General features: G+C 53.6%; 1 protein-coding gene across 2 annotated transcripts in view; it reads right to left on the bottom strand.

The window, feature by feature from the left end:
• The window catches only part of SCARA5 (scavenger receptor class A member 5), a 111271-nt gene that overhangs the window by 34554 nt on the left and 63207 nt on the right, over window positions 1-13510 (bottom strand). For both annotated transcript variants that reach the window (XM_065879575.1, XM_065879576.1), the window contains 3 exons: window positions 12266-12940; window positions 2650-2730; window positions 491-589 (listed from right to left, as the gene is read on the bottom strand). In XM_065879575.1, coding sequence (XP_065735647.1) covers window positions 491-589; window positions 2650-2730; window positions 12266-12940 — 855 coding nt within the window. The remainder of the gene's footprint in view (window positions 1-490; window positions 590-2649; window positions 2731-12265; window positions 12941-13510) is intronic.

The following is a 13510-nucleotide window of genomic DNA, read 5'->3' as shown; positions in this document are numbered from 1 at the left end:
GCCTGCTCTCCTGACCTGGCTTCCTCTGGTTACATCACCGAGCTGCAACCAATAGTAACACTCCCTTGCATTTCTACAGCGCTTTGGAGTTTACCGTGTTTTCACTCATATACGTTCCACGTGATCCTCGTGACAGCCCTGTGAAATATAGTATCACGAGGCTTGTTAGTTTGGGCATGAGGAAACTGACACTTAATGGTAATTCCCTGGGCAGTCCGGTGGTTAGGACACGCGCTTCCACTTCAGGGGGTGCGAGTTCCATCCCTGGCTGGGGGAGCTAAGATCCCGCAAGCCCTGCGGCGCAGCCAAAAAGAAAAAAAAAAAAAAAGAAAAGAAAACAAACTGATGCCTAATGAGATTAAGTGACTTGCTCAAGGTCACTCAGCTTCTCAGTGGAAGAACTAGAATTTGAACCAGGTCCACACTCCAGTGCCCACATTGGTGTGCAGGGGCTGGTGGTGAGCGAGGGTGAGCTGAGATGCGTTGTTACCTTTGAACCCACGCATGCCCATCGGTCCCATGGCTCCCAGCTTCCCTTCGTCGCCCTTGGGGCCGGGCAGTCCTGGGGTCCCTCTCTCCCCTGGCAGACCTGGGGAGACAAGAAAGTTTTGGAGCCTCAGACTCAGAACTGGAAGGGCCCCCAGAGGCCATCGTCTGGCTCAGCCACAGACCTCAACCACGCATCCTCCTGCTATCCCTGCTTCCTGATTCTTCTGAGTTAAAGATGCTACAAAGACAGTGTCCAAAAGGTCAGCACAAACCCTCCCCGTCAGCACCTTTTATCCAGTGAGGCTGAACCCCTCCCCCCGAAAGGTCCAATTCTATTGTGAGTGATGGTGGAGGTGCCAACCTCATTCGGAAGCTGTCTCTATACCTCTAGCTTTGCTAGAGATTTAGACTTGCAAAATTTTTTGGAGCCTTTTGAACGTGGCAGGCACTGTTCTGGGTGCTTTCCATTACGTATCTTATTTAATCCTCCCCATAAACTGAGGTATTATTTCACCTGTGTTACCAATGAGAAAACTGAGGCCCAGAGAGGTTAGGTAACCTGCCCATGGTCACACAGCAGAGAGCGCTGGAGGCAGGGTCCTATCCCTGCTTGGTCGGCTTCATCTCAGCTGGATGAAAAGGGCTTACTGGTACTTGGGGTAGGAGGAAGATTAAATCACTCCCCATCCTGTGTAAGAAAAAACCAGCAAGGTCCCTTCCTTGTGGTAAACACAGGGAAGTGTAGAGCAGGGGAAGGTAGGCTGAAGAGGAGGCAGGAAGTCTGCAAGCTCAGTAACTGGGGCAGACAGGCTGCTGTCACATCAGTCCCCAGGGCTCCTGGCCACAAGGCCCCGTGGCACTGGCTGCACATCACCATGGAAAGCCGGAGTCAACAAGTGGTTTCACCCAGTGAGGCCTCGGCCCTGGAGGTCTGACCTAAGCCCACAGTTATCTCTGCAAAGCAGGGCACTCTAATGAACTAATTAATTTTACTTTCCTGCTTCAAATGTTAGTTGGTTTCCTTTGGCCTTTTTCCATGACACGGAGAAATCTGTTTCGCACTTATGATTCCTCCGCCGTAAACGTCAAACGGCTGGAAGAGGATGGGGGCCCCAAGAGGGTGATAGCACCTCAGACGAGGGCTTGATTTATTTTTTTCCCTAACGCAACATTCCTGGAGCCCAACAGCCCTGCTGCCACGGCATTCTGTGTCTCCTGCAGGATATGCCCAGGGATCCTGCATCCTGTCATTGACTAAGGCAGAAAAGGAGGTTCCACAGCTCTGGGAGCCCCTGGGCATCCTTGATTCTGAGTTTAGGGAGCTGTGCTGAGAGGTGGAGGCCAGGCCGTGGGTTCTGCCTCAACCAGCCTCTGCCTCTTCTCCTGTTCTCAGCCTCCTTAGAGACTTAGGAAGGGGGTGGTTTGGAGGTATAATTCCTGACATAAATAAGCCGACACCTTTCCCCTGATAAACCTCCCCTTTTGTTACATCACTTAGAAGACTCTACACTCCCTTAGAAAAACGCTGCTCACCGCAGAGGCTCGGGAATGGACAGGCTGGGATGCAAAATTTGGTAAAGTAACAGAACGGGAACTCCTGAGACGAGGCATTTAAGACGAACATACCCCTTCCAGAAGGCCCCAAAGTACCCTCCCTGCCAGCTACTGGACCCTCCGGGCTGTCACTAGTGCATGTAGCAGGGTGGAGAGGGCACGAGAGGGCAGGTATCTGCTGACCGGGGCAGGTTCCGCAGGAGGTAGGGGGTCAGGTGCTGGGGACTCAGGAAACACTGAGGGGACACAGCATACTTGATGGGTTGCTCTGGATCAGGGGACACCCTCAATACCTTCCAATGGCCCTGGTCACAGGGACCCTGGCTGCTGGGGTGGGAAGTGGCTTCAAGGAGTTGTGAGCCTCATGTGTACCCTTTTTCTTCAGGTCCTGGTCCTCTCTATGGAAAAGGATTTGCTCCATCCTACTGTTATACCAATAACCTCTTAGTCTCTTAACAGAACAGGGCATCTGAAGCTGAGTTGATTGGGCACTGTCCCAGGAGCCCCATCACCGATACCAAAGAGAAAACAGAGGGTCAGGGATGTATAGCAGAGCCCCTTCCCTTCCTGGTATGTCCAGTGCCCTCCCAGGGGCCTCCCCATTACCTCGAAGTCCAGGTAATCCAGGGGTTCCAGGCTTGCCTTCTTTCCCTTCATCCCCCTGATCGCCTTTGGGGCCCGGTGGTCCTGAAAGGGTTGCAAACAGCACTAAGGTTAGAGGATGGCTTTCTGGAGTAGGTCACCTGTGGAGGAAACTCCCTCTTAAAAAGAGGAAGGGTCGGCATTATGCTTTGGATGTACACAGGGCTCCATCTAGTCCAGCCGTGTGTGTGCGTGCGTGTGTGTGTGTGTGTGTGTGTGTGTGTGTGTGTGTTTGCACTGGGGAGGTAGGAATCGGGGAAAGCTTCCCGGAAGAAGTAACATCCAAAGTGAAATTGCAAGGAGGAACAGAAGGTGGCTAAGAGAGGAGTGGGAGTGTGTTATGGACTGAATGTCTGTGGCTCCCCTAACCCAACACCAAATGCATATGTTGAAGCCCCAACGTCCAACGTGCTGGTATTGGAGATGGGGCCTTTTTGGGAGATGATTAGGTTTAGATGAGGTCATGAGAGTGGGGCCCCCATGATGGGATTAGCGCCCTTATAAGAAGAGACCCCAGAGAGCACTCTTCCTCCCTCCCTTCCTCACGCTGGCACCGATGAGCATGCTTTCTCTGCCACAGAGGGGCACGGCAAGAAGACAGCCATCTGCGGCCAGGAAGGAGGCTCTCATCTGAACCCAACCTTGATCTCAGACTTCTAGCCTCCAGAGCTGTGAGAGAGGAATGCTGTGTAAGCCACCCAGTCTGTGGTATTGTTGTAACAGCCTTAACTAAGAGGAAAAGGGGAAAGTTCCAGGCGGAGGGAACAATCCCTATAAGAGCTTAAAGATAAGAAAGAGATCTGGGAGTCATGATGGGATTAGAAACTGGGGGTGGGGGTCCCATGATGGGATAAGAAGGGTGAGAAAGTGGAGGGTCCTGGAGGTCTGGTGTAAGCGTGTTGAATTTGACCCTGAGGGCATCAGAAGCCACAGAAGGGGCCTGAGAGAAGAGTGTGGTCATATCTGCACACGAGGAAGACTGCTCAGGCTGCAGTGTTGGAAAGGGATTGGAACAGAGGGAAAGCAGAGGCAGGGAGGTCAAGGAGGAGGCTGCGCCCCAGGTGCGAGGTGGCGGAGCCCTGTATTAGGGAAGTAGCCGTGGGGAGGGATATGAGTGGCTGTTAGGAAGTAGAAGAGGCAGACCTTGGCTAAACTAGGTGAAGGCAGGGGAGGCGGCCAGGATCAGGTTCAGATCTCTGGCTTGAGCACCTGGATGGAAGAAGAGGTTTCTAATTGCTCCTTAGCGAGGCTTCCTTCCAGGGCGAGGGTACAGCATCACGGCAGGGATTCTAGCTTGTGTGATCAGATTCAGTCCCCACATGCTGGGTGTTGAGACTACACAGCCAACTAGCGAGTGAGGGAGCCGTGGTTTCAACTCAGGTCTGCCTGGCCCCACCCACCCTGCCCTGCTCCTCATGTAGACCTCCTGCCATTCCCAGAATGCACCCGAACCTTCCCGCACGGCAGCCTGCTGTTCCCAGACTGGCGAGCCAGGGGGGCCCTCCATGTCAATCGCCTATGGCTACCTGCCCCTCAGGGACGCTTATGACCACCTTCTTGGCCAAACCTTCTCTGATCTATCATTCCTGCTGCAAGTGGGCACGGCCTGTTTGAATGCACGTCCTGGGTGCCACTTGACGTTTATCTCACACTGCCTGGTCTTACAGTCACGGGAGTACGCGTTCTCTTTTTCCTAAGAAAATGGCCATCTCCCTGAGACAAGACCACATCCTTGACATCCTCGTACTAGCTGTGAAGATCCAGACTCTAACTTTCCCTGCTCTGGCTGCTCGATGAGAGAAAAAAAAAAGGACCAAGGAAAATGCCCAAACTGTATTGCATTGGGTGGAAGTGTGTCCCCTCCAAGTTCACGTCCACTTGGAACCTCAGAATTCGACTTTCTTTGGAAACAGGGTCTTTGCAGATGTAATTAGTTAAGATGAGGTCAGATTGGAGTAGGGTGGGTCCTTACCCAATGACTGGCATCCTTATAAAAAGAGAAAGCACAGACAGCTGGGCAGAAGGCCAGGTTACCATGGAGGCTGAGACTGGAGTGATGTGTCTACAGGCCAAGGAACGCCATGGATGGCTGGCAACATCAGAAGTCAGAAAGAGGCCGGGAAGGATCCTCCCCTAGACCTTTTGGAGGGAGCACGGCCCTGTGGACATCTTGATTTCAGGCTTCTGGTCTCCAGAACCGTGAGAGAATAAACTTCTGTTGTTTTAAGCCACACAGCTTGTGGTACTTTGTTATGGCAGCCCTAGGAAACCAAAGCACGTATACTCGCAGCCTAGCAGTCATGTCTTGCACAATAAATATTTGATGACTGAATGAGTATATGAGATCAGAGGGTGTTAATACACATGAAACAGCCAGGTGGCCAAGATCAAGATGTACTGATACATTCCCCAAGTTGACACTGTCCGCAGACCCTAACCAAAGTGGACAGCTGTTTAAGCATTAATGGCATGCGCACAGGGAAAAAAGTAATCAGCAGCTGAAAAATGCACAAATCATTACACGATGACTTGTGAGTTACACAGATCACTTAAGGGGGACTGGGGTTTGCAGTCATCTTCCTCTTTTCTAGGAAGAAAAGCAAAGTAAGACTGGCCATGGTGACCTCGGTTTTTGGACAACAGGAACGGCTGGGAACACGCCTAAGATTCTACAGCAAAGACAAGAGTACGGAAGCAAATGAGCTTTAACGATGCCCATTCCGACAATCTCCTGGCCAGGTCAAAGCTGCAGCAAAGGGAGCTGAGAGCGGTTCCTGGATCTCTGTACGTCACGGGCTGTCACTGGGCTGTCACCCTCCCCCTGCCCCCAGTCCACTCCATCCCTTTTCACTCTTCTCTGCTCCCTCCAGGCCTCCCCATGGGTAACCTAGCACTCTGGGAATCAAGCAGGTCAAGGATACCGTGGACCGTGCCCTCCATTTGTTTTATTCGCTCTGATGTGGGTGTGACCCAACATATGGACCTTCCCGGGAGTAATTCTGGCAAAGACAGGATGCTGCCCAGTGGCCTGACCCTGATGGTAAGGCATCAGGGTGGCAGAGATCAGTTGGAAGGTGAGGTTTGAGGATAGATATGGAAGATCTTAGGTTCAGGTCCTGGTTCCATAAAATCTAAGTAAAAATCCCTTCCTCTGGCGTTTGTAGTGAGGAATAAGCGAATTCAGTGACATGGTGGACATCAACAGGCTTGGGAAGCCTCGAGTGGCAAGGCCATCCCTGACCATCTGTACCTCACTTTTCGCAATGCTTCATCAGAACTATTTGGAGATGGTTATTCCAGGCTCTGAAATCACCCTTCCAATTCAGGGAGAGCCACATCCAAAAAACATCCTACACATGGAGAGTTTTTTTTTTTTTTTTTTTTTGGAGAGTTTCTAAGACATAACTAAGTGGTTAGTGAAGGCCTTTACTAGAGATTAACTGGGAAGAAGCTGGGGTAGACAGTTAAGGCGGGTGCTGATTTCCAAGCCTTAGTCATATCCTCAGGTGGTACTGGCCCAGCCGATTCAGAAGAGCCTGGAATGCAGCCAGCCTGAGTCTCATGGGGCCATGCTGCCTGGAGCTCTGAGGATCAAGTGCTTCTTTCAACCACTGCTGCCCATGGGTGGTGCACTCTTGGGATCTGACGTTTTGTCATTTTCTCAGGAATCCAGGTTAACCATCTGGAGCTTTCTTGGACTCCTCCCTTTCCTCTGCCCAGCCCCCTTCAAGGCTGACATCCAGGTGGTTCCCATGTCATGTGTCTAACTCCTTCCTCACTGCCTCACTCATTGGCTCCAGCCTCTCTCTCCAGCCCACTGTTGCTGTCTGATTAATCTCATCAGAATCGAGTGAACTCAGAGCCCTTGGAAGCCCCACACACCATGATGGGCAGCCCCCTCTGTTGGGGACCCCCTGAAAATCACTCCCAACCTGACCCCTTCTTCTGCAAATCACAGCCCGAGGCTTCTCGACACAAACTCTCTTCCACCTCAGCAAAAATGTTCTCCTCGTGGTGTCCCCAAATACCAGCCAAATCTTTTCCTTTCTAAGAGGCCCATCGCTCTCATCCCTGAAGCTCACCTTCACACTCATCCCTCCCATCTCTAAGAGCACCACGGCAGAACCCCCAGATCTCAGAACTGGAAGGACCCTCAGGCATCACCATGTACAGACTGCTCAGGGGAGCACCAGAGCCTGGTCAGGCCACCCTGTGCCCACACGCCAGCCACTGTCACTCCCCTTGGACTGTGGTCCCCAAGGAGGACAGGCCTATCTAAAGGGCTGGAGCCCTACTCTCTGTGGCCCTGGGCCTCACAGAGCACCTGGCACACAGGAGAGATTTCAAGGAATGACTTCTGGGCAGTCGTGGAAGCTGTTATGGTGTCAGTGGTCCCAGTGGTCCCCAGATGAGCATTTTTAAAAATTTTTATTAAAGCATAGTTGATTTACAATGTTGTGTTAATTTCTTCTGTACAGCAAAGTGACTCACTCATATATATATATATATATATATATATATATACTCTTTTTCATATATGGCTTATCACAGGATATTGAATATAGTTCACCGTGTTATACAGTAGAACCTTGTTGTTTATCCATCCTAAATATAATAGTTTGCTTCTGCTAATGCCAAACTCCATCCCTCCCACATCCCCCTCTTGGCAACCACAAGTGTGTTCTCTACAACTGTGAGTCTGGTTTTGTTTCATAGATATGTTGATTTGTATCATATTTCAGATTCCACATATAAGCGATATCTTATGGTATTTGTCTTTCTCTGTCTGACTTACTTCACTTAGTGTGATCATCTCGAGGTCCATCTATGTTGCTGCAAATGGCATTATTTCATCTTTTTGATGACTGAGTAATATTCGGATGAGCTTTTAAGCTTCTCAGCTCACGCTATCATGTCTCACCTTTTCTATCACTGGAGCAGGCCAGGGCAGAGGTGGGATGGGACAAGAGGAGCAGAGTCCACTTCTCCTCAATCGTGGCAACAGTCCAGAGCCCCTCCACTGGGCTTCCGGTCCTGTGTGCCGGCCCCTCTCTCCCGCCACCTCCCACAGGGGGCACTGGGAGTGAGAGGAGGTGGGGAGGGAACCTCCTGGCCCTGGGCCCGGGTCCCCCTCAGAGCCTGTCCACTGGTCTAGCCCACCCCCAATGCTGCCCCCAGCACAGCTCTGCCCTCGCTGGGCTGCCGTGAGCCGCTCCAGCTGGAAGCATCTCCAGCACAGAACAAAGGATTTGGGACTGAGCATTTGGGAGAAACACCAGGATTCTTCTGGGGACCAGCCAATGGGGAGGGAAAAGCAATCCGTTCTCCCTTCCCGGATCCTGGAACGAGAGACGGGGTGGGCGACTCATGTGTGCTGGAATCTAGACAGTGGCCTGCCAAGAACAAATGATCATGACAGCTGATGCCTCGGGCCCGGAGCCAGCAGAACGGTGACCAAGCTCGTAATGTAAACACCACTGCAGAACCACACTAATCCTGGGGCAGCTGCCAGAGGTCGGCTCCCTGCTTCCATTGCCCTGATGTCACTGGGGCTCTGCATTCTCAGCGCTATGACGTTTACAGTATCAAGAGCTCTCTCACTTCATTTCATGCATCCTCTCTGGGACCCTGAGCGTATGCATGGGGCCGTGGCCCAGCCTGCAAAGCCAGCTCTCTTCTGAGCCCCAGGCAGAGGGCTGGTGGGCAAGGCTGGGGGCAACTGCTAATTTCTACAGCAGGCATTCCATTCCCCTCCCAGCAGAGCCCCCTGCAGCCTGCCTCGGGGTTGGGGAGGGCGCCACCAGTCCATGCTTCCTAGTCCGTGGTGGGATAGAAACACCTCCGTTCACAGAGACGCCCACCACCTTCAGGGATGCACATCCCTGTGCACCCGAGACCAGGGCCCACTGCTCCAGCCTGGAACCCAAGACCCCATTCCCATTACGAACATCTGTTGAGTGGGACTCTCTGCTCTACTAGATGGTGTTTTTTCTCGAAACAGCAGCCCACAGGTAAGTTTGCTTTGTCAATTTGCTTTCACGAATTGAGAGATGAATCTTCTAGCCCAGCCGAGGCACTGGCTGGGGATTTGATGTAGGCAAGTCATTTCCCCTCTCTGAGCCTCAAGGGCCTCAACTACAAAATGAGGGTAGTGGCCTTAGGTGATTTCAGAGCCCTATTGTCACTCTAACCTTCTGTGAATCTATAAACACCCGTGTAGCGAACTGAGCCACCTGCCTGTGGCTGGCAAGTCTTGCCTTCAGGCCTTTGCTCACACCCTGCCCCCTCCTGGGATGCCTCCCCTGTCTGATCATCTAAGTTCTCTGCTTCTTTCAGAGCCACAGAGAGATTTCAACAGACTTGATAAATGCTGAAAGTCCAACATCCCTTATCTAAAAGCCAGGGTAGAGTTTTGTGCTGTTGAAGTTGAATGGTAATTACATTCAGATATACCAAACAGAACTCTCTTTAATCATACCAGTTGGGTCCCTAACAACCATGAGAGAGGGAGGTGGGAAGGGGAGACACCAGCCACAGTAGTGGTCCTGGGAGATATAGGGGCCGAATGGTATTCATCTCTGAAGAGCCAGCAACCCATCAATAATGCCAAGCTTGAAGACTGGAAGGCAGGTCTGGGCAGAACCGAGATGAGACTTCAGTTCAAAGGAACCAAGTGTGAAACTTCGTTTCAGAACCAAAGAAAGACCGCTTAGAGGGCTCCACCGGAAGAACCATGGCAAATGCATGCCCCAGAGCCGCTTCAGCGCGAGCCAAGGAGAGGGACTCAGAAATTAAAGAATCAGGATGGGAAATGTTCGGTGAGGCCAAAGAGGCTGCACCAGCAGGAAGCCTGGAGATGTCTGTTGACCGGAAGAAGGAAGCGGGAGCGCCTGGTAGGGCCTACCCCCCAAATACGGGAACAGACCCGAGGGACCACGCTCCCTTCTCACTTCATGGCTGCTAGCTGGTCTCTCTCCACCCCAGAAAGCACCACGGTCAGTGAAAAAACATGGTTTCTGAGCCAGAAAGACTCCTTTGATTTCTGAGACATGAAACCAAAGTAACCCAGGACAAGAAAACTGATCCTCTGATGGCACGGGTTCAAAAGATGTAACAGCTGTTCCACGAACATTCCTCGAGTTCCAGCCACATGTATCACACTGTTAGGTGCTGGGGGACACAGGGGTGGACAGCTGAGGGTGACTGGCTGTGACAGATTGAGCGCTGGCGTTGAGTTGAAAGTCGTGGGCTGGTGACTGAAGTCACATTTAAAATGGGTGAATCCGACGGCATGTAAATTACACCTTATTAAAGCTGTTGCACACAAAAGCCCTGGGTTGGATCGTTTCCAATTGTGTGTCCTGGAGTAAGCCTGGTATTTTCTCCTGCAGCCTCAGCTGCTTTCTCCTGCAGCCTCAGCTGCTTTTCTGCAGGAATCCTACCCCACTCTCCATAGTGAAACCTGCCTTCAACCAAGCTCGTAGCTGGTGATGGGGACCCACTTTAAAACAAAATAATGTTCTATTATTATTAACTGGATCTGGAAAGTACCATGCAAATATAAGTCTCCATCATGACTACCTTCTGCTCTGATAAATACAGAATCCCAGAGAAGGGAGACTTCGGTGAACTAGAGAGGCCAGCGGGTTCCTGGAGGAGGTGGGTTTGACTGAGATGGGAAGGATCAGTGGAATTTGGATCACGAGGAGGAAGAAGGAGGTTTTGCAGTGGAAGGAACCCCTGAAAGCTAAGGCAGTGGGAAAGGTGGGCTGTGTCTCTGGGGCAGGGATAAGACGTGTCCCACTGGACATAAGGCAGGGGATGCAAGATGGCCGTCTGTGGACCACGTATGACCCACAGATGTGTTGTATTTGGCCCACAGAGTCAAACAATTAAAAATTTCTAGAACATTCCATGCTTCCAGTTTCTCTGGAAAAAATGCAAAGACCTTATCAATGCCAGGCCAAAACGGGATGGACCTGCCATAGCCCCTACTACTCCCCTGACACCAAAGTCATTTGAGGCATTGACATTGCTCCACTGGCCCCTGCAGACAATTGTGTTTGTAACCCCTGGTACAGGGGACCAGTTAGAGGAGAAGGCAGGAAAGACAGGCTGGGGCCAGGGATGTGATGGAAGGCACATCAGCTCTGGGATCAGAAGAGCTAGGGTTCAAGTCCTGGCCCCATCACCTCCTAGCCTGCAACTGTGGGCAGCTTCCTGAATCTCAGCACATTCATGGTTGTTTTCAAAAGACACCCTGTGAGATACACTTGGCGCGGTACCTGACATAGCTGGTGTTCAAAATGGTATTAGCATTGTCCACTGTCAGCCTGAGGAGTTTTCGGTAAACCCCACAGACCTGGGTTCTGAGCAGGGGGTCGTGCAGGAAGAGTACATTTCATGAACACTCTGACAGTGACATGCAGGGCAGACAGCAGCGGGAAGGAACGGGGGAGAGGGGAGCGGGGGAGTGGTCAGTCAGGGGTGCAAGAGAGGAAGGTTGGCTGTAAAGGTGCTGATGTTGGTGGACCCCGAGCGAGAGCCTGGATGGAGGCCCGTGCATTTTTGCCATTATATTCAAGAGTGATAAATGAAGCCAACACATTGTTAAAGAAAATAAAACGTGTTCTTCTACCTGGATGAATATAGCTTTATAACAGCCTGGAAGGCCAGGTTCAAATTTGGAATTTTCCAACTTTTTGTAGCTCCACCATGTGTACGGTCAGGCCACCCAAGATGGCTGTTCTCTTGCTCTCTGAACATCCCCTGCCCAACGAGCGTCTGCTTCACCTACACCCTAATCACGTGACTCATCTTCCTACATACTTGCCTCCGCCCCAGCTAGTGACTGTTCTCATCAAAGGGGCCTTGAGGGGCGTGATCCTCTGCTAGTTTCCCTGGTAACCGATGAGCCCACCTGACATCAATTCCCAACTGGCAATCTCCCCTCCCCGCCCCCCACCGCCCCACAGAGAGGACTGCCGCCTTGTCCTGCCCGCCCATCGGACGCACATGGTGGGGTATCACTCCAGGACCTTGCTTCAGACGTGTAAACTCCCCAATCCATTAAACCACTCATGTCTCTTTTGCTGACTCCAGGCTCTTTCTTCCGTCTTAAAGCTGGGCAAGTGCAGGCCTTGTAGGCCTGCGGGGCGCAGCCCAACATCACGGAACACCATGCAAGGACCAGGACACTGGGGGGGCGCCTCCCTGTCTGGCCTGAGCCCCAGCTTTCCTCCCCAGCCCCAAAGTCTTGGAGGCTCCGGCTGGCACATCCAAGCTCTGACCACCCAGGTCCCCAGGAGCCATCTTGGCCATTCTCACGCCTAGGGGTGCAGACAGAGTGCACTGTCTGGGGCCGGGGGAAGCAGGGAGGAGGTTTATCCTGTGCGGGCCTGGAAATGGGCACAGTCCGTTTGGGCAGAACACTCCAGGGTCCTGGAGGGCAAGACTTCATGAAGGGGGAGCGGGTTCGGGGAGGGAGGGAGACTCCCGGACCTTGGGGAGGCAGGTGCGGGAAGAAGGCCTGAGCAGGAGGGCGCAAGCAGCCCCCGGGGTCCCGGGCGGGTGGCTGTACCTTTGGCCAGGGAGATGTTGCGCAGCGCGATGGAATGCTCCCAGTCCTTGAGGCGCAGGTCCTCGGTGACGCTGTTGAGCACGGCCAGCTCCTGCTTGAGCTGCAGCTCCAGGCTCCGGTGCACGAGGCGCATGCGGCGCGCGTCCTCGCTGGCGTTGCTCACCAGCACCTGCAGGTCCCGCAGCCGCGTGCCCTGCAGGGCCACGTCGTAGGACAGGCTGAGGTTGAGGCCGCGCAGGGCGCCGCCCACGTCGGCCAGCTCGTCGCCCAGGGCGCCCACCCGGCGCGCCAGCCCGTCCAGCAGGCCGGCGTGGCGCCGCAGCAGCAGCTGGCTGCGGTTGCTCTCCACCTGCAGTTGGTAGAGCTCCAGCTGCGCCGCGTCGCTCTGCTGGGCCGTGCGGTCGCGCAGCAGAGCCACCGCCTGCTCGCTCTGCGTCGCCTGCGCCTGGAGTCCCCACAGCGCCCCCTCCAGCCGCTGCACCGCGCCCGCCAGCGCCAGCAGCGAGTCCGACTGGTTCTGCAGCGCGTCCTGCGCCTTCCACACCTGCTCGCTCAGCTCGGCCTGCAGCGGAGCCTGCAGCAGCCGCAGCTGCAAGTCCCGGAAGCTCTCGTTCAGCCGGTTCACGTTCCGAGTCAGCGCCTTCAGGTCGTCCGGGGAGCTCCGGGGCCTGGACACTGCGGAGGAGGAGGAGGGGTGGGGTTGGGGGGGAGGTGAGGCGGCTGCGGAGGCCCCCGGGGCCCAAGAGGCAGGTCCGGACAGAGCCCGGCAGGCCGGAGGTGCTCAATAAACGACAGATGAAGGGAAATCAGACGTGGCCATGGCTGAGCGCCTCAATACATCCCTGGCACTGTGCTCAGCCAGTGGTCCCCAAACGTGTCTGCCCATGAGAATCACCTGGCCAGGCATCCCACCTGTCGAAATTGTGATTGGATGGGTCTGGGAGGTGACCCGGGCTTTGGAATTTTAAAAAGAGCCCGAGATAATTCTAAGGTGCGGATGAGTTTGTGAACGGGGAACTCATTATGGATGGGTTGATCCATAAGATATTGTCTTTTTTTTTTTTTGCGGTACGCGGGCCTCTCACTGTTGTGGCCTCTCCCGTTGCGGAGCACAGCCTCCGGACGCGCAGGCTCAGCGGCCATGGCTCACGGGCCCAGCCGCTCCGCGGCATGTGGGTTCTTCCCGGACCGGGGCACGAACCCGTGTCCCCTGCATCGGCAGGCGGACTCTCAACCACTGCGCCA

This window comes from Phocoena phocoena, chromosome 6 (genome assembly GCF_963924675.1).
Source record: "Phocoena phocoena chromosome 6, mPhoPho1.1, whole genome shotgun sequence".
In the NCBI taxonomy this organism is placed as follows: Eukaryota; Metazoa; Chordata; class Mammalia; order Artiodactyla; family Phocoenidae; genus Phocoena; species Phocoena phocoena.
This window is presented reverse-complemented; position numbering and strand designations above follow the sequence as displayed.